Genomic DNA, 26,064 nt, shown 5'->3' on the forward strand with positions numbered 1-26,064 from the left:
CCCAGCCACCCATCACCCTGTCTGTCCCTATAACACACACACATACAATTCTGTGTTCTTAAAACAAACACAAACACACACACACACACACCCCATGTATGTCCATATAACCCCTGTATCCTTATAAAACACACATGCCTGTGTGTCCCTATAACACCCACACCCATGTCCCTACAACACACACACAACACCTGTGTCCTTATAACACCCCCTACTAGTGTCCTTTTAACATACACAAACACATACACGTGTCCATTGATGCAGCTGTAGCAGGGAGCAAGGCACCCACATGCTTCTGCCCCTCGGAACTACATCTCCCAGCCTCCCCCGTGGCTCCCAGGAGCCTGCTGGGAGCTGTAGTGCGAGGGTGGAAGGGCTGCAGCTGAGTGCCAAAGGGACGTGGAAGGCGGAAAGACTACAGCTCCCAGCGGCCATTGCGAGGGCACAAGGGAAGCTGGCCGCCCCGGGGGAGAACCCTGAGTTTGGAAGAGGCAGGTAAGGGGTGGGCGAGTCCGGTGGCGGTGCTGGGACCCGGGGCCCGTAGGGTGAGGCAGGAGGGAAGAGCTGGATGCTGCCCCAAGGGGGGAAGTGGAGAAAGGGAGGTGGGGGAAAGAGAATGCAGCCCTCCCTTTGTCTGCCTCCTCCCCCTCTCCCATGGGGGGGTGGGGGAGTGGAGATGGGAGGGGTGCTAGGAGGGGGAGGGAAGAAGGGGGGAGCTGGGAGGGGGAAGAGGAGGGAGGAGGGAGCTGGGAGGGGGAAGGAAGGTGGAGGGAAGGTGGGGAAGAGAAGGAGGGGGAAGCGGGGGGGAACTGGGGGAGTGAAGGTGGGGAAGAGAAGGAGGAGGGAGGGGGAGCTGGGGGGGAGAGATGGAGGAGGAAGCGGAGGAGGGAGGGGGAGTGAAGGTGGGGAAGAGAAGGAGGAGGAAGCGGAGGGGGGTGCTGGGAGGGGGAGTGAAGGTGGGGAAGAGAAGGAGGAGGAAGCAGGGGGGGAGCTGGGAGGGGGAGGGAAGGTGGGGAAGAGAAGGAGGAGGGAGGGGGAGCTGGGGGGGAGAGAAGGAGGAGGAAGTGGAGGAGGGAGGGGGAGTGAAGGTGGGGAAGAGAAGGAGGAGGGAGGGGGAGCTGGGGGGGAGAGAAGGAGGAGGAAGTGGAGGAGGGAGGGGGAGTGAAGGTGGGGAAGAGAAGGAGGAGGGAGGGGGAGCTGGGGGGAGAGAAGGTGGGGAAGAGAAGGAGGAGGAAGCAGGGGGGGAGCTGGGAGGGGAAGGGAAGGTGGGGAAGAGAAGGAGGAGGGAGGGGGGAGCTGGGGGGGAGAGAAGGAGGAGGAAGTGGAGGAGGGGGGGAGTGAAGATGAGGAAGAGAAGGAGGAGGAAGCGGGGGGAGCTGGGAGGGGGAGTGAAGAAGAGGAGAGAAGGGGGTGCTGGGAGGGGGAGTGAGGAAGGAGGGAGGGAGGCTGGAGCTGGGCGGGGGAATGAAGAAGGAAGAGATGGGAGGGAGTTTGTTCTCTCTCCTCCCACCTTCAGTTGGGGGTGGAGCACCCTGTTTGGCACCCTAGGAGCTGCCCCTCCCTCAGTGTGATGCCCTGGGTTAGTTTGCGGCTTGGTCCAGGCTCCCTGATTTGACTCACCCTGCTCCCCTCCCGCAAGGCATCCCTGTCTGCATCATTCTGTTTGTTGTGACATGAACCCAGCCATGCTCGGCTCTATCACCAGCACAGAAATCTGGGGGCAGCAAATGGGCAAGAGACCAATGCACAAAGTGACCCGGAGAGATTCAAGTTGCTGATAATAGGGGGCAAATTCAGCCTTGAGCCCTGCCCCTGTGGAGAGGGCAGACGCACCTCAGATACAAAGGAATGGGGGTTTCATGAGCTCCCGACAGCCACACTGCTCCCTCAAGATGAGTTTCTCTTCCTTTTGACTGCTTGGCCCTGTCCTAGTAGTTTTATATACGTAACCAAGTCTCAATTGCCACACGGACAGCCCGGGATCAGAACCAGGAAGCCTCTCCAAGAGACTTGGGGAGAGATCCCCAGCATGGAAACATATGAGATCTGCCCTGTTAGCCCCCCTTCTCTGCTTAAGCCCAAGCCAGTGGGGCCCAGCCAGTGGTACCATCTCTCAGATCATCCCTGGGGACACATTGCTAAGTTGACAGGGCCCTGGGCTATTTCCAGGCAGCAAAAAGTCAAGATTGTGCACAGGTTAGAGTGAGGGATTCAGCGCCAGACAGCCTGGCTTTCACTGGTTGTGCCTCTGGCTAGCTGTGTGACCTTTCGGCAAGACAGTTAAGCCAATGTTTTTGAAATTGGCCCCTGATTTTGAGTGCCCAGATTGTGAAACCTTGGACTTGCTTTTTGAGAAGAGTGGAGAGCCCACAACTCCTGTGGATTTCAGCTGAGCCTTTGTCTGCTTAGCCCCTCATGGTGTAAAATTGGGCACCTGAAATCAAGGGCCTCTGTTTGAAATGTTGGCCATCTGTGAAGTGGAAACATCAGACTGCACCAGAGCTGGCCCAACAGTTGAAGAGTTTGACCGGTGAGTATTTTCACAGATAGAAAGTGCCGCATTTGGTTCTCTGTGATGGGACATGATTTGCATGGATGAAAGTGTTCATGAATCCCAAATGTTTCCCCAGTTTTAGCTCTGCTACAGACGGCGTTTGAAAGATCTCTCCATCTCTGCTCCCTTTGTATCACACCAGCCGCGCTCTGTCCAAATGTGGCTGGCTGGGATTCATCGGTGCAGTGTCTAGATTGGCCGGAGGTGACGCTGTAGAGCAACTCGGGGTGCTCCCCCTGCAGTGCTTGGGACAGGAAGTAAGAGGTTGTGGCTGAGTATTGAATTAGAATCTCTAGTGTGTTGCTGTAGGGACTATCAGAGAATTAAGGGTGGATTTGAACCCAGGGCTGGAAAGGGATCCAAGGGAGACCTGCTGCACATCCAGGCAGCTCCCACTCCTCTCCATCCCAGCAGTGAGAGTGCAGACACATCCCAAACCAAGTTTCCTCTCAGACTTAGGCCTGCCGATCCAGCTGCCATTACAGGGTCCCCATGACAGGCCCTCAAACGTTCTGAGCTTTGGTGTTGGCCTTGCTCCAGGATGGGGACACAGAGAATGTAGGCCTTGGGGGCTCTGCGCATACCCCTGGCCCCTTCCCTGGCCCCATTTTGTTGGTGAAGACCTGGCGTAGTGAGCAGAGTATCCCATTCCACCTACCTAGGGGGCTGTAGGACAATGCCAAGGACTCCTCCCCGCTTGCCCCTATGCCTAGGGAATCTCTTTTTCATCTCTGCTCTCCAGCCCCCTGATAGAGGGGAGCTTCATCTCCATAGCCCATTAGCAGGGGGTCAAGGACCCAAGGAAGGAGCCTGTTAGTGCTCCTTGTGCTGATGGGTTTTGCGATGTGGCTTCCTGTCCCCCAAGGAACTGAACCAGCACCTGCCATGTCGCTCCCCACTGAGTAGCACTCCCATGGTTGTGTCACTGTGGACCCTGCCTGGGTTTGAACTGGTGACCTGGAGATGAAAGGTTCAGGGACCCATTCCCAGTGCACTCTGTTGGTTTGAGTGGTGCCCCTGTCAGATGGTTAAGGCTGGCCCAGCAAGTAATCTGATCTGCTGGTAGCGACCCCTCTGGGCCTGTTTTGCAACTTAGGCCAGGTCAGAGGAGCTGCATTGCAGCCGATGTCAACAGCCCTTAGGCTTTGGACAAACTAGTTTTGCAAAGACTAAGCAGGGCAGAGGCCAGCTGCCTCTGGGGTTGGGGCCTTTGGCAGCTAGGTCAACAGTTCAGGTCAGTCCTGTAGAGACGAAGAGCTGTTAGCGCTGAATGACGGTGAGTTTGGTAGGTCTCAACATTCTTTGTATTACAGTAGCATGTAGACCACCCAACTATGTTCCCCATTGTGCTGGAGGCTGCATGGATCCATGGTGAGATGTCACTGGCCCAAACAGCTCCCAGCCTATGGGCACAGAGAGGGGAAGGGACTGGACCTAAGTTGATGGCACAGCTGGGAATAGAACCCAGGTGTCCTGGATCCCAGGACAGTGCCCTGCTTTGGGCCATGCTGCCAGAGGTACAGGGCATAAAACCCACCATGAAACTTGCTCCCAGTTGGGCAGTTCCAGCAGAGTGGCCTTGGCTGGGATGTGGGAGGGGATTCTGCACTTGTTGCTTTGGCCCCGGTGTTTGGGGGAAGCAGATTCCAGGGGTTATTTGCTGACACCCAATTTTGCGCTCTGTAACATGAGCATCCAAACTAGGAGTGCTTTGCCAGCTCAACCGATTGGGGAAGCCAAACCACACCATGTAATTTGGCTGATCAGTTGTAGTCAAACCAGTCCAGCTAGAATATCGAGGGATGGGCTTGCAGGGAACCAGGCAGCACTAAGGGAGATCCAGTTATTTGGAGGAAGTGTTGATCGGCTGGCAGCTGCAGGGAATGAGGTGGAGTTATTCACTGCAACCTATTTACTCAGCTGCAATTTGAGGATGGGGTGGGGGAAAAGGGGGGGCTGGCCCAGCTGTACCTGATTTGTGAATATCTGGACAACGTCATTCTCCTGCTGTGTCCATCGGGCCCCTAAATTCACTAAGCTGGGGAAGTGAGCGTGCAGTCTAGTGCTGAAAACAGGGGACTGGGAGTCAGGACTCCTGGGTTCTGTCCCTGGCTGTGGCAGGGAAGTGAGGTCTGGCAGGTGGGCGGGTAGGCTGGGAGTCAGGTAAAGATCCAGTTAGTGGATCTTCCACCATGATGTAGCTCAAATGTGAGCCAGCTCCTGGGAATCACTGATTTAGGAGAGGTAGCCTGAGCTTTCTGCAGTATGGCTACTCTTCTGATTTATTTATTGCCGTGACACCTAGGAGCCCCAGTCACAGGCCAGGACCCCCTACACTAACAGAACAATAAGATGTTCTCTGCTCCAGGGAGTTTCCCATCTGAGTAGTAGGCAAGAGACACCAGGTGCAGATGATGGGGGATCCCACAGAAGGAAATGGAGACTCTCATGTGCTGCTCATCCTGCATGCAGGACTCAATGGGTGAGATTGACCGGTGCTACAGAGGAGCAGGGCCAGCTTTAGGAAGTGCGGGGCCAGGTTTCGAATAGTTTCGACGGGGCCCTGGCAGGGATGACTCACCCAGCGGCGCTCCGGGTCTTTGCTCCGGGTCTTCCACAGCACTGAAAGACCTGCCGCCGAAATGCTGCCGAAGACCCAGAGTGAGTGACGGACCGCCGCCGGGCGAGTAAAAATTAAAAAGGCGCCTAAGTTCGGTGCTGTTATTTAAGGCGCGGGGCCCAATTCGGGGGAATCAGCCTAAAGCCGGCCCTGCAGAGGAGGGTAGAGTTTTGAGCCAGAAGGGTCCATTAGAGCCTCTATATCACAGGCCATTCAATTTCACCAGTTACCTCTGTATTGAGCCCAATGGCATTAGGTAGAAAAAACTATTTTTGTCCTGAGATGTATGGCCATGAAAGCGCAGGGCACTTGGCAAAGCTGCGACTTTTGCTGCCTTGTGGCTTGCCCTGACTTGCCATGCGGTAACTCGTCATGTAGACAGACCCTTGTGCGCCACAGGCAGAGAACAGGCGAGACAGAAATGCCACCGATGCCTGAGGCCCCTGGAGTGGTAGGGAGCTGATTAGGTGGGATATGCCGACATGATCCCAACAGGCGATCCATGCCCCATGCTGCAAAGCAAGGTGGAACCCCCCAAGGTCCCAACCAATGTGACTGGGGGGTTGTGGCCAGATGGGAATTCCTTCCTGACACCCCATCAATAATGGTCCCTTCTGGCCAAGGGCGGCTCCAGGCCCCAGCACGCCAAGCATATGCTTGGGGCAGCATGCCGCGGGGGGCGCTCTGCCGGTCACCGCGAGGACAGCAGGCAGGCTGCCTTCGGCAGCTTGCCTGCGGAGGGTCCACTGGTCCCACGGCTTCGGTGGACCTCCTGCGGGAGGTCCGCCGAAGCCACGGGATCAGCGGACCCTCCGCAGGCAAGCTGCCAAAGGCAGCCTGCCTGCTGTGCTTGGGGCGGCAAAATCCCTAGAGCCGCCCCTGCTTCTGGCCTTCAAATCTATGACCCAAATGGATGGGAGCGTCCTTCGTCACTGGACAGCAGAAATAATGTCCCGTACCCAAACCATGTGACTTAGCTGACCAATGGTAACAGAGCCAGCCCATCTGGAATATTATGGGAGAGTGGCTTACAGGAAACTGGGAGGGACTAAGGAAAATCTAGTCCTTTGGACTGGCTTTCTCGAGTCTCCAAAGCCCTTCCGTGCAGCTACCTGGAATCTAGACCATCTCCGACCCCTGCTGGGTAAATGGTTTGTGACTGATGCTGTGTGGGGAACCTGTTCAGCTAACCTTGTGTCCCGTCCCCTTCCTGTGTTAAAAGTTGAAGGCATCCCCTTTTTCCGCAGGTGGAATGGTGCTAATGCATCATCTGGGAGCATGGCATTCCTAGGCGGCTTCTATCTGGGGCAGATGGCTTTGTACCCTGCACAGTTGGCAAGGGGGTTACACTTCGGTGCAAACAGAGTGTTTGATGACGGGACAGCCCCTTCCCCCCTGCATTGAGGGTTTGAGGTTCCCCGGATTAGGAGGAGGTTGGGTGGCAGGATACCCCCATAAGGGCAGAAGCAATTCTTTGCTCTGTTTTTTGAGCTCATGATTATTAATATTACCCAGACTGAGATGCGGGCCCTGCAGTGCTGGGTGCTGGGCAGACACAGAGCGAGACATTTCCTGCCCCAAAGACCTCACAGTCTAAATAGACCAGAAGTGTGAGGAGAAACTGAGGCACAGCTCGAGGAGGTGACTTTACCACAGTCACACGGCAGGTCAGTAGCAAAGCCGGGAACAGAACCTAGCTGTCCTAAGACCCAGGCCAGTGCAGCCACTGCATCACATTGCCGCTTGATCACTTATTAATAATAGCAACGAATTCTGTGCACTTCTAGGACAGCACTTTTTCATCCCTTGACCTCAAAGTGTGTTTCAAAGGAAGGTCCATGGTCGTTATCCCCATTTTACTGGTGGAGAAACTGAGGCGCAGACTGAGGAAGTGACTTACCCACAATCACACAGAGAATCAGCGTTGGGGTGAGAATAGTGCTCAGTCTCCTGCTCTTACCGCTAGACACCACCTCCCCTCTGTGTGCTGGGCATAGAACCTAGAAGTTCTGATACTCAGCCCCCCGCTTTAGCCACTAGACACCACTGCCCTCACAGAGCCGGGGATAGAACCCAGGAGTTCTGCTGGCACTGCTGGATCACACATGTCTCCCTTTTCCAGAGAATTGTTTCACTTCCCAGTGGACAACACGAACGTTTTGAACAGGAGAGTCGCAAATGTCCCATTCGCAAACACCATCGCCTGGGGCTAAAATCAGGCACACTCTTGGCCTTCCTGGCTCTCTTGCCACGTGCCTGCTGCGTGGCCAGATGCTGGTGAGGAAAATATATTCCACAGTCCTAGGCACTGTCTCGGCTGGGTTTGGCTCCCACTCCGGCAACCGGCATAGCTGCACCAGTGCAAGTAGGGAACAGTGCAGTTTGTGCTCGGAGAGCTCACACCTGATTGGGAGTCAGCTGCATCAGGCCTAGTGCCTTCGCCCTCCTGCCCCTAGTCAACTGAATTTGGCCTTGTTCAGGGGTGACTTGATCCCAGTCTATAGGGGATCCCAGTCTAGCAGGCCAAGGTCTAACAAGATCCAGCGATGGAAGTTGAAGCTGGATGCATTCAGACTGGAGCTAAGGTGCATATTTTTACCAGTGAGGTAAAAACCATCGAAATGATTTACCAAGGAGCATGGTGGGTTCTCCATCCCTTGTCAATTTCTAAATCAAGGTCAGACGTTCTAAAAGATCTGCTCTACTTCTGACAGGAGTGATTGTGGGGAGGTTCAGTGGCCTCTATTACGCAGGGGTCAGACTAGAGGATCAGAGTGGCCCTTCTGGCCTTGGAATCTATGGAAAATATCCCTGAATCAGAGCTTTAACCCTGACTAGCTCTTGTTTGCAGAGTGCTTAGAAATCCTCAAGCGGAAGTGGGTGGAAAACAACCTGCTATTGTGGGGGTGTTGCGTCAGTCTCTTTGGAAGCATCACCTGTTGGTAGGATGGAGGACCAGATGGGATCTCCTGGGACACAGCATCCAGTCCCTGCTGTCTCAGCAACCCCATCAGATATGCCCATTTAGAAATTTAGCAAGCTCCTGCTTCACACTGGTTAGTTTCCTTTGCCCCCCGCTGTCCTAAGGAGACGGCTCCTGAACTGCCTGCCTTTGATGGTTAGTTCTCTGGCCTGTACCATACAGGACGTGGTCACAGTGGTCCCTTCTGACCTTAGAATCTCTGAATCTGGGAACAAAGCCACCTCATTCCCAGCCTCAATCACCAGTTTATCCCCATTCGTTCTTGTGATCGGGGAGGTCTGATACGCCATTTTTCCACCTGCTGTGCTGATACCCCCGTGCTTCCTGGTGCTGGGCAGCAAGGTAGGATGCAGAGAGGTGGTGCAGTAGAGGGTGGTGTTTTTGTAGTGGTGGGTCACATCTCCGGGGGTGGAGGTGGGGTGACGAAAGGCAATCACGTGTTGAAGATATTGTTACAGTCTAAGCAAAGAAAATCTCTTCGCCCCATTTCCTGACCGTTCAAGATCAGGTATTGTCTGTCCCTGGCTCGAAACGCACACAAAGCATCACTTACACAGGCCTAGCATTGTTAGCATTGATCCATTTTTTACTCTGAAAGTAAACGTGCCCAGTTTTGATTCAGCTAAGGGGTTGCCGCACTGCAAAGGTTGAGAAGCGCTGGCCTAGTGGCTGGGGCAGTGAAGTAGGGTTGCCAGGCATCTGGTTTTCGAAAAGGGACCCTGGTGGCTCTAGTCAGCACAGCTGGCTGGGCTGCTAAAAGTGGTTGGCTGCAGCAGCCGACTCTGTGCAGTTCCCAGAAGTGGCCGGCATGTCCCTCCAGCTCCTAGGCTGGGAACCACGGCCAATGGGAGCTGCAGGATAGGCACCTGTGGATGAGGGAGCGCATGGGGCCCCATGGCCACCTCTGCATCTAAGAGCTAGCGCAGTAGTTCTCAAACTTTTGTACTGGTGACCGCTTTCACATAGGAAACCTCTGAGTGTGACCTCCCCTTATAAATTAAAAACACATTTTTATATATTTAACACCATTATAAATGCTGGATGCAAAATGGGGTTTGGGTTGGAGGCTGACAGCTTGCAGACCCCCTGCCCCGAAATAACCTCGTGACCCCCTGAGGAGTCCTGACCCCCAGTTTGAGAACCCCTGAGCCAGAGGGACATGCCGCACACAGCCAGGTGAAAATGAGTGAATGAGCAAGGGTAGAGGAGAGCAAGCGATGGAGGTTGGGGGTGGGGCCTCAGAGAAAGGGCAGGGCACGGGTGTTTGATTTTCTGCAATCAGAAAGTTGGCAGCCCTAAGCTTGGCCTGCTGGGTGATTGTGGACAATTCACTTCCCCGGTTTGTGCCTCAGTTTCTCCTGCTGTCCCTTGTCTGTTTAAACTGAAAGCTCTCTGGCTGGGGACTTTTTGTTCTCTGTTCGGACAGCTCCTAGCACATTCATCCATGACGGGCTCCTAGGTGCTACTGTAATACACCTAATGTACAGCACCTAGCACAGTGTAGTCCTGGCTTAGATGCTACCATAATGCACCTAAATGTATTGCACAGTACCTAACATAATGGTGTCCTGGCTCATAACTGTGGCTCCGAGATGCTACTGTAATACACTTAATAAATACTGTACAGTGCCTAGAGCACAGGGGTCCTGGTCCGTGACTGTGGCTCCCAGGCGCTGCTGTAATACACATAATTAATAATAATAATAATGGGGTCCTGATCTTGGTTGTGTGCTACCATAATTGAATGATAATGCTCGTTGCAAGCGCCTTATGGTTGGGCTCTTGGAAGGTTAATTTTCTCCTCCCTCACGGGCGGAAGTGCGAATCTGGGTTTTGTAGGGTGTGTGTGTGTGTTTAATCACAGCACAAAGCATTTATAGATTATTTACAGTAATGGTTTGTATCTGAGCAAATGCTTTACTAATTACAGTCATAAAAAGGGCTATAAAAAGCACATTCCCCGTGGAGGGATCTATGTGAAGGTCTTTCTTGGTTCACTTGTAACCAGGGCTACGATGAAATCACTCATCTGAGTTACAGCACAGAAAGAATTCTGGTACAAAATAGGGGTTTTGGAAATGTGGGATTGGGAGATGAGGCCTTTCTCCTCTAGGGGCGCTGGCTCCAATCTGGCCCAGGAGTGGGGAGACTGGCTGGTTCAGAGGAGATAGGCTCCATATCCCATTACCCCAGTTCCTCTAGGGGGTACCAGTTCCAATCTGGCCCCAGGCTGCTGGCGGTGGGGGATGGCTTAGGGGAGATGGAATATGGGGCTTTTTTCCTCAGGAGGAGTGGGGGGCTGGCTGTGATCCAGATGCAGGGCGGAGGTATTGGCTAGCTCAAGGGGGTGGGTAATGGGATATGGGGCCTTTCCTGTTGGGAATACTGGCTCCTATCTGCCTCAGGGTCAAGGGACTGGTTGGTTTAGAAGAGATCAGGGAATGGGATATGGGGCCTTTCACCTCTAAGGGGGCCCCAGTTCCAGTCCAGGTCATTGGCATCAGATGCTCAAGGGTGCTGGGTACAGGGTATGGAGCCTTCCACGTCTAGTGCACAGGTTAAAATCTGGCCCCAGGTCAGGGCCCGGCTGGCTCAAGGGAACGGCTGTAGGTTTGAATCCGGTTCCCGGCCAGGAGGACTCGGTGGCTTGGGCTGGAGTCATTGACTGTAAGGGCGCCAGCTCCCTTCTACCTGGGCCAGTGAGGGTAACCCATCGACGGCGGCCTCTGTCAGGCGAGTTTGCTCAGTCTCGTGCTGCCTCGGAGTGGAACCAAGTTGTGTGCCCAGAGCTGCCACGACAGCTGGTCTTCTGTTGGCAACCCCAGCAGTGGCACCGCAGAGACCTAGCCCCCTTCTCCACCCTGGCAGCAGGTGCTTGGAGCTGCACGTGCCCTGTGGATAAGCAGGGGGTGTGGGAGGGAATCTGTTCCCTCACAAGGGATCTTGAAAATGGCCCTCAAACATCACATGTCTCCCCACCTCTCCTGCTGGATGGTTCTTACTGGCTAGTGTCTGTTTGGCAGGAGATGGCAGCATGATGGAGCAGCCGGATGCTCCCCTCGGTGCCACCCCTGTGGGTCCGCCCTTCTCTCAGGGGGACGTCCTGGCCACCCAGTTCCTGCAGGCCGAGCTGGAGCAGAATGTGCGTCTCAGGGAGCTCTCCTTCCTCGACCCCGTCTGTTACGTCTACAACCCTCTGGAGTACGCCTGGGAGCCTCACGAGGACTATGTGAAGAGATATTGCCGTTCCCCTAAAGAGGTGCTTTTCCTCGGCATGAACCCCGGCCCATTCGGGATGGCACAGACTGGGGTAAGGCAGCCCGTCCCACGGGGGCACTTGGACAAGGGGGGCAAATGGGAGGTGGGGATTGGAGCAGCGACTGTGGGCAATGTCTTGGCCCCATTGGGCATTTGGCCGTTGATTTCAGTGGGCCTAGGGTCTCGCCCCGGGTTGTTATGGGCCCTGGAGCCCTTTGAGGCTTTAGATGAGACCAGTCTCCCCACATTTGAACTGGAATCTTGGGGGCTGGGGCAGAATTGGGACATGTCTTGAGTTGCACGGTGGGTGCATTGGAAGTGCCCGTGAGACATTCCTGTACCTACTGACCACAGCCAGTGTGTGGTGATTGCCGGAGGTAGGGGAGTGGGGGTGGTGGTGGTGAGACCTTGCACGTTTACACCAATGGGCCAGATTCCCAGTGAGCGTCAATCAGCCATAGCTCCATGGAAATCAGTGCGGCCAGACCCCAGCGAGTGTGAATTGGCCTTAGCCCCGTGAAGTCAAATAACGTTAGTATGGATATTATAGCAGAGCATAGAAGCCCCACCCAAGATCTGGTTGTGCGCCCGGAGCTGCACGTACACATAATGGGAGGCCGTCCCTGCTCCATGGAACTTACAATCTACATACATAAAGAGCAGGAGGGGAAAGTTGCCCACGGGCGCATGGCAGAGCTGGGAATAGAACCCAGGTGTTCTGGCCCAGTACCCTACCCTTTGGACCATGACACATTTTGATGATGTGCCCCCTGGGAGTGTGCTTTGTTCAGTGGCTGCAGCTGGGAGCCATGAGCTGGTTGGTTGATACAATGCAGCTGGTTAATATTAATGGCATTAATTCGGGGAGTAATTAGGCGCCTGCGCTGCAGCAGGATCTCCTGCCGTTAACGCTCATCTGCCCAAGGAGCTGCAGCTGCCTTAAGTGCTGCTCGTGTAGCTGGCTCTGACATCCTGGTTCCCTGTGCGCAGGTGGGACCAGTGTTCCCTGCTGCCTCCTCTAACGTTTGACTGGACGGGGGCCATGTAGATCCACTCCTCCTTTGATGCCATGCCAGGAAGCAGAGCGGAAAGCTGGTGTCAGAGTCCAGGGCTTGCGAAGATATTGCAAAGCGCCAGCGCATGCGCACACGTGTGTGTGATTGCTGCCCTCTACTGTATGGAACCAGAACTGCTCTATTGTGTGTCATAGGCTCTGTACTACCAATGGAGAGTCTCCTTTTACTCAGTGAGAAGACGGAGGGTCCGGTGGTTCAGACCCTATCCTCGCACTTGGGAGACTGTGATTCAAGCTCCTGCTTGGCCACAGCCTTCGTGTGAGACTTTGGGGGAGTCTCCTAGCTGCTCAGTGCCTCAGTTTCCCCCGTCTTTACCGTGGGGATGATAGCCCTGCCTCACAAGTGGGTTTTGGGGCACTCAAATACAGTGGTAATGGTACTATGTAAGTACTCTGGATAGACTGAGTTTCCTGCCTTGCTGTGATTTGTTACCGTGCTTTAGTCTTGCAGTTTGTTTAGTTTGTGAATGCAGCCACCTCTGGGGTGGGACACAGCAGCTGTTTACACTTCACCCAGCACTGAAATTACTATTATTACTATTATTTTATTATTTATGAGTATTGTGGTAGCACTTAGGACACCAATTTTCAAACTTTTTGAGTGGGGCCCCACCTTTGAATTAAAATTTTTGGTTGCGACCCCTCCCCCCGGGGCTTTCAGGGTGGGGGAAGGTGCCTGCAATGGTCTCTGGGGACAGAGCCAGCACTGGGCACGGAGGCCACTGGGCACGGAGGCGTTGACACTGAGCCATAGGCTGGGTGGCCCGCTGAGATGAGTCAGGGGTTGGAGGTATCGCTTCCTCCCTGAGGCACCCTCCCCTGCACGGCCACTTGTTCTCCCACGCCCCCAAACGTTCCTCAACACCCTCCTAAGGGGGTGCGCTCCCCAGTTTGAAAACTTCTGATCTAGGAGCCCCGGTCATGGATCAGCACCCCATTGTGCTAGGTGCTGTACAAACAGAACAACAAGTCTGTCTCTGGTCCACCTCTGGGGTGGAATGCAGCAGCTGTTTAATGGCAGCACTTTAGGAAAGGAAGTGAAGAAGGACTCTCTGTCCATACGAAGCTGCAGGGAGGGATTTTAAAGTAACAAAAATAATGGAGTTTGACCAGGAAAACCACATCACAGGAGGATCATGGGTAACTCCTTAGCCCGGCTGTCGCGCAGGTGTCTGTCCAGCCAGCTCCTTCCCAGTCCCAGCTCGAGGACCTGATCCTGCCTGTACCACTCTCAGGATCTCAGTGGGCATTGGAATAGAGGGCTGGCCAGTTTATCCAAGTGACTGGCAGAGGTGGGAGGCTGCCCTGTGACGGCTTCTTCCCCACTCACCTGTAGTTGAATTCATTTGCAGAGGGCCAGAAAGTGGGAGAGCAGCACGTCTCGCTCCCCAGATGATGTGAGGGGATGGGAGAGCAAGACGGAGACCCCTTCCCCCAAGCCCCTTCTCCACTCCCGGTGCCTGACAGCTGCTCCATCACCGATCCCCTCTGACAGCCTCTGGTCCTGGGGTCAGAGGTCAAAGGATCAGCTAAACAAATCATTCAATAATGCGCTTTAATTTATATTGGGGGGTTGGAGGGTGGGGGGTGTCTCCCGCCAAGCTGCATTTGTCCAGCTGCTAATTGGCAGATCTGGCGAGCAGGGGTGAGGGGAGGCTTTATCTTGACATTAGACCCAGGGGCGATCGATAGACGTGGGAGGTGGGGGCTGTTTTGTGGGGACCGGGGGCTGCAGAGGGCGAGATTGGCTTCTCCTGAAATATGATTACAGATCAGGGCAGCGCAGGGCCAGGACCGTGAGGGCTGCCGCGGCAGGACCCTGGCACTGGGGGAGGGGTGGGACCCCCCTGGTATTTTGTATCAATTCACCTTCTGTGCAGGGAGCTAATAACACAGGAGCCGGCTTCGTTCGGCCCCCATGGTGTCCTAGCCCAGGGTTCCTTTCCGGGGCCAGCAGGGTTGGGAGTCTGCAGCCATTGGGGTGAGTGTTGGGGGCTTTGGGTTAGGATCCTTCCACCCCCTCGTGACGCCTCCATCTCAGCCGCTCTCAGCCCTCATTCCCAGCTTTCCCAACCCCCTTCTGCCTCAAGAAACCACATCTGGGCATCTTCCTGTGACTCCCTCTTCTTCCCTTCCAATCCCCCTGCCATGCGAACCCCTCCCCGGTGTGCCTTCCCCTGTCCGGCTCTCAGGGAAAGCCTCCTTTTAACAAGGCGTCTGTGTGCACTTTGGGGGTCAGGAAGCATGGCATAGTGGTTAGGGCACCAGCCTAGGATGCAGGAGACGTGGGGTCAAATCCTTCTTTTGCTACAGACTTCCCTATATGAGCTTGGGCAAGTCCCTTAGACTTACTGCCTCAGTTCCCCAGATGCGGATAATAGCCCTGCGAGGGGCTGTGTGGATAAATACATCTGAAATTGTGAGGTGCTCAGAGGCTGTGGTGATGGGGGCTGTAAAAGTGCCTCAGATAGATAGCAACTCTCATGCTCCAGGGAGCAGGCTGGTTGTAGGGGTCAGGAAGGTTTTGTTTTTCCTACCATGCCAGGACCAGATCTGCACTCCCAGTGTGATGCTCCTACCCAGATCCTCCAAAGAGTTCAGCTCCTGACATGCCACGTGCTTGAAGATCTGGCAGTTGGTAGCACTGGACCTCCCCTGGGGGCTGAGTCAGAGCTCAGATCCCATACTCTCCGCCCCACCCTCCTCCTTCCCCTTCCCACACCTAACGTAGATGCTTCCAGCCTTCGTGCTCCTACTCTGCCCCCTTTCCAAATAACCTCCATCCCATGGGGTGTGTGTGTGTGTCAGGGAGTAGAGCCACCGTGCCCCTCGCGGGTGACCAGATGGCAGTGGGCTGAGTGCAGCCTCTGACCTCCAGGGTGCAGGTCCAGTCTGGCGGCCAGTGTGAAATGAACTGAGGACCGAGGTGGATGCACCACCTAATGCACCATGCTAGTGGGCGCTGACTGGCCGCCTCCTTGCCCATCTCAGCGGAGGCAAAGATTGAACTGGGCTTTAACTGCCTTTCGGCCACAGGTGGACGGAAGCTGCAGCCCACGAATGCTGAGTCTGTGTGCATAGCTTTCTCCGCTGCTCTCTGATCTGTGCACTCCAGCCCCCAGAACTGGCTGTCTGGCGGCCACGAAATTCTCATTAGGGAGAAAATAACCAGGACCCTCTACGGAGACCTGCACCGGCAGAGACCAGCGAGTGCCTTGTATGGCAAAATCACAGCCTCTTGTGTCTCCTCTTACATTCTCCACCCCACACTGCTCTGTTAACAAAGCCGTCTCTCTTCTCTGCAGCTGGGTCTGCACAGACCCCTGTCCCTCACGGCCTGGCATGTCACCCTTCAATTCGGGCGGGGGAAGCGCCATGGCTCCAATATGGTAACAATTCCCCATTTCCCCTCTGATCTCTGCCTGCAAGTCTCTCTCCTCCCAGCACTCCTCTCCAGCCAGCCGCAGCCTCTTTAGGCTGTTTCCTGCCCTGTTGGTCTGGTGCTGATGCTCCCTGCAGGGAGCTGGGTGCTCAGTCCCAACGGTCCCAAGGCAGCTTGTCCCCGCCAGGTCCCATCCAGCAGAGAGTATGTGGGTTCCTTTTGGGCGAGTGTATTGCTGTGGGGGATATGATGCAGATGGGGGTTGGGAGCATCTCTGCCGAGGCTGCTGGTAAGGGGGACCAGCTAGGATGGATGCCCCTGGTGGTGGATTTTTAGAGGACCAGTGGCTACAGATCCACTGCCCCTCCTCACAACTCCCATCGGCCTGAGCAGCTGCAAAGGAACCCGCCAGGATCTGGAGTGCGGCTCCTGGGTCTGTGTCACTTGGGCGGCGGAGCTGACTCCTCCTTGGAACCTGGACTGAAGCCGCACCTGGCCAGGTCACAGTGGTGGAATGCTCTGTTTCCCGATGGCACTCCCCAGGGGCCGGCACAGCCCCTCCATGCCCCACATCATTAGCCTTCCAGCTGCAAAGGGTCCAGGTTGTTTCTGGCCCCAGGTGACGTGTTTGCTTGCAGCTGCCTGGGAGTCTGACCTTAGGAGCGTCTTCCTGAGGACTAGCACAGAAGGAGGCAGGGGGCTGCAGGTGAGGATTGAGGGGCGTTGGCAGAACTTGGGGGGGGGTGAAGCCCAAGGCTGGAATAGCATGAGGCTGCGGGTTGGGTTTGAGGGGCACCAGCAGAGTGTGTGGGGAGGGAGCCCAGAGCTGGGGTAGCAGGGGGCTGCAGGTTGGGATTGAGGGGCACTGGCAGAGAGGTGTGTGTGAGCCCAGAGCTGGGGTAGCAGGGGGCTGTGGGTCGGGATTGAGGGGCATTGGTAGAGCTGTGTGCGAGTCTCACTCTCTCCTTTTCTGTCTCCTACATGAGTGGCCCCATCTGGCCTGTCAGTAAACAGCCTGCATTATTATTTTGGGGGGTGGCCCTGGGGGAGGGTGCCCCCAGTGTGTGTGTGGGGGGGTGGAGGATGGCAGTAGGCTACGAGGAGATTGGGGTTCAGTGGGGAGAGAGAAATCCTGCTGTGTGGGATGGACTCCTGTTACCTCCTTATTGGGAGTGGGGTCATTGTACCAGGTGTCCCTTCCCCAGTCCTGCTCTGGGGAGGCTCTCCGGCAAGTGGGGCACCCAGTCAGTCCCAGGCATTGGCCTGTGTCTGTGTTAGGATGGGGAAGGGTGAAGCAACGTCTCCCCCCTGCCCCTTCTGCAGAGGCATCAATTCTCTGTGGCCGTGGTACAGCGGGATCCTAATCCCAGCCTGTTAGAGATGAGGCCACTTCCTACCAGGGAGTGCTTCCTCTGCCTGGCTGCAGAATGGGCGGGGAGCGGCAGAGAAGAGCTTGAGAAGAGCCCTGGCTACTCGCTTAGGCCTGGCAGGGATGGCTCCTGGGATGGGGCCATGCAGATCTTCAAACACGGCTGTTTTGCTGGGACAGAGGGTTGCAGGAGGAGGCTTGGTTGTCTCTGCTTTTTCTGTCCAGGTGGGTAAAGAGGGGGGCCTCCTGTGTTCAGTTTCCAGCTCTCAGAGGGGACTGGGGTCCAGTGGGTAGAGCAAGGGTGGGGGATGGGAGCCAGGACTCCTGCATTCAGTTCCCAGGACTAGAATAAAATAAGGGTTGTTTTTATACAATGTTTGTATAGCAGCAGTGGCCAGAGGCCCGGATCCAGAATAGGAACCCAACCATCTCAGCATGCTGGCCATTGCACAGACTGAGAGATAGCCCTGCCCCAAAGAGCTTGCACTCTGAGTAGACAAAGGGTGGGAGGGGAAACTGAGGCACAGAGCGTTTTGCCCTAGGTCATCCAGCAGGCCAATGGCAGAGCCAGGGCCAGCACCCAACTCGCCTAATGTGATGCTTTATCCACTAGGCCACACTGCCTCCCATGGTGTCTACCTCCTTTGGCTTTCCTGATGCTCTTGGCTTTAGCCTATCAATGGCTGTGGCTCCGGCTCCATGGCTTCCCCTGATGGAGGAGGTGGGGTCTTGCTGGTCAGGCTCCTCTCTGACCCTGCTCTTGTTCCCCCACAGGTGCCCTTTGGGGAGGTGCGTCACGTCCGGGAGTGGCTGCAGATCCGTGGGCAGGTGTCTAAGCCGGCCCAGGAGCACCCCAAGAGACCTGTCCTGGGGCTGGAGTGTCCCCAGACGGAGGTGAGCGGTGCCCGCTTCTGGGGCCTCTTCCGCTCGCTGTGCACTGGCCCTGAGGCCTTCTTCCGCCGCTGCTTCGTCCACAACCACTGCCCGCTGCTCTTCATGAGCCAGAGCGGCAAGAACCTGACGCCGGCCGACCTGCCGGCCGCCCAGCGCGAGCGCCTGCTGCAGGTCTGCGACGACGGGCTGGCCCAGGCCGTGCGCCTGCTCAGTGTTGCCATGGTGATCGGCGTGGGCCGCTTCGCCGAGCAGCGGGCCCGCAAGGCCCTGGCCTCGGCTGGCCTCCAGGTCCGGGTGGAAGGCTTGATGCACCCCTCGCCTCGCAACCCCCAGGCCAACAGGGGCTGGGAGGCCATTGCCAAGGCCAGGCTGGAGGAGCTGTGTGTCTTGCCCCTGTTGACGGGCTGAGCCTGGGGCAGGGAGGGCACCCCCTGCTGAAGACACTCACTGGGTCTCATTCATGGCCGATGCTCCTGGCCACCTAGGACATACATTTCTGTTGCCATTGCCACTGACTAGCGGATAACAGGAGCCCCGTCCTGAAGGCTGGGGCTTCCTGCACCAACACTACCTCCCCATACCCTCACCTGGAGTCTTGTCACCCACCATCTACATCCCCCATAGGGGGCTGCAGGGGAGCGGCCTCGGATCCTGCTCTCAACTGGTGTCTGATGGAGACAGGGACTGCAGCCTTCAGATCCTCACGAGCTGGGGGTTTGGTTCAGGCCTGTCTTCAGTTCTGCCACCTCTCTGTGGCTGGGCCCAGTCCTGGTTGGAAGGGCAAGTCAGATCCTTCCACCCCCGGCTTGTTAGAAACCAGTTTGGTTCCCATGCTGCTCGGCCCCCTTAACACTGAGATGAGCTGGTGTTTGACATCAGGAGGCAGCTTGGAGTGCTGACCAATTTACACTAGCCCAGATCCACTCCCTTGGTGTCCTGTTGTGATGGGATCCCTGGGGTACGACCTGGAACTGTGAGACCGCTGTGCCTCCTTAAGCCTTGCCAACCCCAGCCCAGGGGTTGTTATCATTCAGCACCAGCATGCAGAGACACACCCAGCTAAGTTGCCTGAATGGTCTCCAAGCCACTCCTGAACTATGCAGAGGGAAACACCAGCACATCTCCCAAGCCCCCAGCCTTGCACCCCAGAAATATACCGTCTTGCACTCCTCAAGACCTATTCTTGAACTGTGCAAGCTCATTAATTAGTTTGCCCCTTCGTCAAAGGATAGGGGACATGCACCAGCCTTTGTAATCTGAGTAGATTCCCCAAGCACTTTAGAAAAACTCATTGCTAAAGATAAAACATTAAAGTAAAATCTATCTTCCTGCACTTAATAAACTTAAGTGATTGTCAGTGTTAGGCACAGAGGTCAAAGTTGGTTACATAAGAAATAAGAACAGACTTGCAATCTAAATTCTAACTTGAACAGACAAAGATTTACATCAAACAGCTTTTCTCACCCCGCTGGATGTTGCTGATAGGTTACAGTTCTTAATACATAGGCTGGATCGCTCTCTCAGCCTGGGACCAGTCTCCTCAGTTCAAAGCCTTTGTCTTCCAAGCATTCTTGTTGCCTTCAGGGGAGGAGAGAGGACAAGTGATGATGTCACTGTCCCTTTTTTTAAATACTTTCTTCCAGGTGCCAGAAAGATCCTTGCTGTGACATGGGGGTTAGGCAGCTTCCATTGCATATGTGGCCTCTCTGAGGAGCCTTAGAGAGTGAATTCTTCTTGATGGGCCATCAACACGTCTGGCTGGTCCTGATGTAAATCTGTCTTGTCAGCTGTTTCGTTATTGCCACTGAAAGGCCGGCGGTGGGCGTTTCCCATTTACCACGTATCTCAGTTGTGACGTCGCACCCCATAATGCTTTGTGGAAATATGTTTATAAATGTATATGTGACATAACTGGAATATGTTTTATGCTACATATGTCATGTAACATATCTCTGCAAAGGTTATAACCTACTGAATATATTCATCCTATTTGTATGCATGTATCATTTTTGTGTTCGAAGTTATGAATATTGGCTGTGTACTTGACTGATTTTAAGTAGCCTTAGTAAGGCATTTGGTCAGCTTCTTAAGAAAGGAATTTGCAAGTTAAGTGCCAAATCAGGAAACACTTAACGGACAATGGACCTTGGAAGACTCTAATCCACATAAGAAGTCTATCTGGGGACGTTCAAGGTAGCATGTGAACATGCCACCTGTAAAGTTCTGAGTCATGCATGGACATATGAATTGCCCATGTGACTCCAAAACTCCAGCTTGCAGCTGGATTCTTCATAGGAGAGAGGAGGGGGTCTCCACCCACAAGAGAGAGTCTATTTAAGCCCCTGGGAGATCCCTCCATTTTGCCTCCAGCTGGCTCAAGAGATAGCCTCTCCACCCCCAAGAACACCTGAAAGAAACTGGAACAGAGGACAGTAACTACAGCGGTGTGAGTGATTGCTGGACCCGAACTAGAAGGAGGCTAGTCTGTAAAAGAATCTTACTGGAACATCTCTGAGGGTGAGATTTCATCTGTAATCACTTTCCTATGGTATTAGGCTTAGACTTGCATGTTTTATTTTATTTTGCTTGGTAATTCACTTTGTTCTATCTGTTATTACTGGGAACCACTTAAATCAGGGGTCCCCAACGGGTCGCCTGTGGGGGCATCTAGATTCACTTGCATACTGGCTGGCGGTCGAGTATCCGCTGAAATGCCGCCAAATTTCAGAGGCATTTCGGCGGATGCTCGACCGCCGCCACGGTCCTTCATCTGGCGCCTGCCAGACGAAAAAGGTTGGGGACCACTGACTTAAATCTTACTTTTTACATGTAATAAAATCACTGTTTACTTATTAATTAATCCTGAGAATGTATTAATACCTGGGGCTGGGGGGTTGGGGGAAACAGCTGTGCATATCTATCAGTGTTACAGAGGGCGAACAGTTTATGAGTTTACCCTGTATAAGCTTTATACAGGGTAAAACGGATTTATTTGGGGTTTGGACCCCATTGGGAGCTGGGTATCTGAGTGTTAGAGACAGGAACACTTCTTAAGCTATTTTCAGTTAAGCCTACAGCTTTTGGGGGACGTTCAGACCTGGGTCTGTGTTTGTAGCAGGCTAGCGTGTCTGGCTCGAACTAGGCAGGGCACTGGAGTCCCAAGCTGCCAGGGAAAACTGGCTCAGAGGTAGTCTCAGCACATCAGTTGGCAGTTCCCAAGGGGTTTTCTGTGATCCAACCCATCACATCAGTATCAAATATAGAGCAATACTTCATAACTTCCCAAACAATGATAGTACATACAATTCAACAGGGTAGTAATGTTCAGTGGCTCAAGCCTCTTTAAATGATACCTCACAAGACAGACTTTGTACCAAACATGTAATCATATCACAGTGGTGAATATGGGTGTGCCAGACTGCTACAGAGTGTCCCACCTATCCAGCACCCTATTTTGACCTCACCAGCTGAGCCCAGAATGTGGTCATGGCCTGACGTCCAGCGCCAGACACATGCTGATCATTGACTGGATGCCGAATCCAGTTTGGCATCTGTCTGCCAACCCTAGGTCTTGGGTGTCGTCGTAACCCACTGGTGAGCGTGTGTTACGACGTCTTCTCTGTGCTGATGCACAGCGGATGTGAGTTGTTACAGCCCCGTCCCCTGTAGAGGCTGGGCTCAAGCTGTAATGGCTTACACTGTTGGCTTGGAGGGGTCCCTAATTCAATCCCTGATGCATTGGCCAAGAGGGTGGCTATCATTTTAGCATTCACAGATGCAGCCCTGTGTAGCTAGGTTTGCAGGCTGGCTGAGAGCGAGACTAGCAGGGCCACCCAGAGGATTCAGGGGTCCTGAGGTCTGAATTGCTGCCGAAGACCGGGCACTTCGCCGGCGGGTCCCGGGGCGGAAGGACCTCCCGCCGCTGAATGGCTGCCGAAGACCCAATCCTCCAATTTGTCTAGGTCACTCTGAGTCTATCTCTACCCTCTAGCGCTTCTACCTCTCCCCGCAGCTTAGTGTCATCTGTGAACTTGCTGAGGGTGCAATCCATTCCGTCATCCAGATCATTAATGAAGATGTTGAACAAAACCGGCCCCAGGATTGACCCCTGGGGCACTCTGCTTGGGGTCAGTCCTGAGGCTGGTTTTGTAGACTTTGCTGGGGTGCTGAGCAGGAAGGGTGGATTTGATGCCCTTAAAAGTGATCTGAAAGGAGGGAAAAATAGGGTGGTGCCCCCCCCTCATTTTGGCAGATGGCACAGGCCTTTATTTTAAAATGTCTTATTCCCTGCTTATTATTGCATTAACAAGTCAGTTCTTGCATGTACTCCTGTTCCTGCCGGAAGTCTCTGTGGCGGGCTGGGGAGCTGTGTGACTGCAGACATGCCGTGCATGTGAAACCTTAAGTGATTGGGAGGGGAAGCAATTTTGCTTTTTTGAATGCAAGTTAAATTTTTTTTGTTTGGTTTTGTCCAGACTTATTTAGCTCAAACACCCAAGGGGTGTTTGGGAGAAAAGAGGTCTCTGTTAAAGATGTCATTCAGAAAGCTCCCAATTCAACCCTCCAAGTCCTCCAGAAATGATCACACTGGACCTCTGGAGATAGGCAGCAGAGGTGAGTGTCTGTGTATATGGGGGAAACACATTCAGTCCTTTATAGGGACAAAGTCCAGTTTTATTTCCCATTCCAAGTCTCCTTTTAAAAGAAGCAGAGACAGTTCCTTGCCCTCAAGTTCCCCTCCCTCATTTCTCCCAAGTCAGTGTGCAATACATGGAAGATCTCCACTGGGGAAATTTGTATCCTCTACTTCCTTGACCTGTGTGTATACCGGGGAAGAGGGAAAGTATAATTTTCTGGAGAAAGGTGCCCTCCACACCTCACCCCACCCATTGCCGTTGAAGGATTAGCTGTGAGCTGCACGTGAGCCAGCTGCGGCGAAGATCGGAGGTTTATTCCAATCCAGGAGTATAAACATCTCTCCACTTAATAACATTTTCCAAGCTGTAATGTTGCAAATAACTCAGTGCTAAGTGCCGCTGCGCCTCTGTCTCTGGACCTTTAAGTGCTGTCAAGGCCCGGTGATGGATGGCCCGAGGCGGAGTGGACAAAAGCAATCTGCACTCTTCTGCTAACTTAATTCGCAGCCTGGGATCTGCTGGCGCAGCCGCTTAAGGATTCACATAACTTGTGGGATGTCGGATGCTTCTCTGCACTGCCTATGGTGTCAAATCAAACATGGGGATTTTGCTCAGAGGGGAGTGGGGGATTTAGGACGGACATGTCTTGCTGAACAGAGCCACGTCCCATTCTGGGAGTCTCACACCCCCTCGCTAGCCACTTGCAGTGGTAGAGGAAGCTTCCCTGTTAAGCTACCTCCCTCTGTGGCCTGTGGGTAGGGCACCAGATTGGACCTCAGGGCACATTGGTTCTATTCCTGAGTGTGACCTTGGGTAAGTTCCTCCCCTGTTTGGTGCCTCAGTTTCCCTTCCAGCCATTTGTCTGTTCAGATTGTGAGCTCTTCGGGGCAAGGACCATCTCTCGCTCTATGTCTGTGCAGCGCCTGGTGTGATGGGACTGGTAGGTGGTACTTTCATGCTAATAAAGAATAGCTCAGTTCAGTGTGTGGCCTTTTAGTGCCTGGGGGTTTGTGATAAGGATACCTGCGCTGCTGGGAACTGACCCCAAGCTGGCCAGCTGCTTTCCCACATCTAATGAGGCTGCTCGCCTTGTGCTGGCTTAATATCCTTATACTGTAATCTGGGGAGAAAGCGCTGTTGGAGGGGTGACCCGATGACCCAGAGATGAGCAGCACGTGGAACTATGTGAGCCTCTTAAAACGAACCCACCACTCCTGCTAAAATGGGGTGAATCTCACCCACTCACTCCGTCCCTGTCCCTGCCCCTTGCCAGCAGGCTGTGATGTTGCAAACACAGGCTGATTATGCACGTGGGATCAGACAGAAAGTGGATCACAGGCCCCTTGGGTGATCCAACCTGTGCACGAAGTGAGGCTGGGGTCCTGTGGCAAAAATAGCTATGGGATCATGTAGTTAGAGACTGTATCATAATAGAAATACACGAGGGGGGTAAACTGAGGTTGCACACAGGCCTCCTCTCCCCCTGCAGCGGGATGTGTGCGTAGTACTGGTGCTGCGAGGCTGTTGATGCCCGAGCTTTGGACCGTGCCGGCATTAGAAGGTTAAACTCACGCAAGCACCCACCTATGCTGCACTCGCATATGCTGCGGCCTTGCCTTGCCTAGGATGTGAAGTTGGGATGGGGGAGCGGCAAGCCTGTGAGCTAACGCCATCTAATTAAGACCTAAAACTCAGGTCAAGACAAGACAAATTGTACTGGAGCATCTGCTAAGTGGGTTGAGTTAGAGCCTCGGGGCAGGCGTTTCTCTACAGACAGAGTTACATGTGTTTAACTTAAGGTGTGATGTTAAACTCGCCCCGAAGGTGGTGTACACATTCTTATTTTGGTTTAACCCACGGGTATGACAGGAGTCACCAGGTGGCACTGTTGTGCAGTCTTGCAAGTTCTTTTTCCTTCACATGGGAGCAATGTTCAGTCTTGGAAGACATGCCGCCTTGTTGTTCTGCGATGCACAGTTCTTTTAGGGGCTGCTGTTGCAAGTTGCAGGCAGCTGCTGGTGCATCGGCTGACCCACCCTAACTAGATGCAATTGCTGGGGTGGAGCTGCTTCCTGGGAACTGGGCATTGGCGTTTGGGTGGAGCTGCTGAGCAGAGGGGATTGGCTGCCCGCAGCTCGGAGCCACCTCTGTTCCCAGACTGGTGCATATTGTGTAAGTAAACAAATTACACCGAGAAAAAACCCACTGTCCGTGTCACTGATTTCTTCCCCAACAGAAAACTGACCAGCAGGCTCCCCCCATCTGCTGTACCACCCGGCTCAGGGACAATGCCAGCCTTAATTCGATTTCTCTTAAGCCACAATGGGACTGTCTGCATTTGCCCTGGTTTAACTGCATGGGTGCCAGTTTGTGTAGAGCCCTGCCCTTCGACAGCTTTGCACCGGAAAGCATGGAATTTACTCCACTGAGCGTTCCATGCGGAGGCATTTGTGCAGGATGACCCAATGCCCCCTTTCTTTGTGCTGCTTCACCTCCGTCTCCTCTCCCTGGACAGGGCAGCTAGCGCCTGGGCAGCTCAGGTGCTGGGATCAAAGGCGCATGCACACATTTGCAATTTGCACATAACCTGCTGTCGAGGGTTGCCTTGTCTGAAATGGGATCCAGGCAGGAACGCAGCTGCCGAGAGCAAATGTTCTCAATATTTTATTACAATGCCACCCACTTAAGTGCGGAGCTGGGAGTCTGTTTAACGCTAACAACCCTATTCATCAGCTAAACAAATACAGCCGGAATTGAGACGGCTGGAAACAAATGAACCTCCCTGACAGCAAGAGCATGAGTCACCTTTGGTGCAAATCTTCCCCGCTCGCCCAAGGCAGGCTACCAGTGTGATGAGCTGGGCGGGCTCTGGCAGTCTGGAAGCTCGCCCAGAAGTGGAAGAGGTTGAGGGTAGTTTGTGGGCATTAACAGCTTCCAGATCAACCAGTGAGCCAGCAGCTCGTCCCTGGAAGATCATGGTATGTTGGGTACGATTGTCCAGGCTGGGAAGCAGGGTTTCATGGACGAGTCTAGTTCATCGCTTGGCAACTAGGGGAGTAAGAGTCCAAAGCTATCCTTGAAGGGCAGAGGTGTGGCTCTCCCGGAAGCCAGTGCCAGCCTCTGAAGGGGCAGTGAGAGCCAGGGTAGCCGCCCCGCTCTGCGCTGGGCTCTCAGTCTGTCCATGCTGCAGATGTTTGTTCCCAATGTAACATGTAATAGGGCACAATTGTCTGGCAGAGGCATTGTATTGGCCATGCCAGGGAAGCCCATGCAGTGATACCCAGGGCTCTGC

General features: G+C 54.2%; 1 protein-coding gene across 6 annotated transcripts; it reads left to right on the top strand.

Moving 5' to 3' along the window:
• The first annotated feature begins 416 nt into the window (after window positions 1-416).
• Window positions 417-20,995, top strand: SMUG1 (single-strand-selective monofunctional uracil-DNA glycosylase 1). 6 transcript variants are annotated; one of them, XM_050925981.1, is made up of 3 exons: window positions 417-495; window positions 11,181-11,467; window positions 18,016-20,995. In XM_050925981.1, the coding sequence occupies exons 2-3, from the start codon at window positions 11,192-11,194 to the stop codon at window positions 18,541-18,543; spliced, it is 804 nt and encodes a 267-aa protein (XP_050781938.1). In that variant the 5' UTR covers window positions 417-495; window positions 11,181-11,191; the 3' UTR covers window positions 18,544-20,995. The 6 variants fall into 6 exon arrangements, with proteins under 6 accessions (XP_050781938.1, XP_050781943.1, XP_050781937.1 ...); XM_050925986.1 differs by having other exon boundaries at window positions 435-491; XM_050925980.1 differs by lacking the exon at window positions 417-495 and adding an exon at window positions 1,444-2,530.
• Window positions 20,996-26,064: the final 5,069 nt, after the last annotated feature.

This window comes from Gopherus flavomarginatus, chromosome 16 (assembly GCF_025201925.1).
Source record: "Gopherus flavomarginatus isolate rGopFla2 chromosome 16, rGopFla2.mat.asm, whole genome shotgun sequence".
Classification (NCBI taxonomy): domain Eukaryota; kingdom Metazoa; phylum Chordata; order Testudines; family Testudinidae; genus Gopherus; species Gopherus flavomarginatus.

Coding starts and splice junctions, on each gene's coding strand:
- SMUG1 (XM_050925981.1), top strand. CDS start 11,192: ATGATGGAGCAGCCGGATGCTCCCCTCGGTGCCACCCCTGTGGGTCCG. Junction 11,468..18,015: donor TCGGGATGGCACAGACTGGG/GTAAGGCAGCCC, acceptor GTTCCCCCACAG/GTGCCCTTTGGGGAGGTGCG.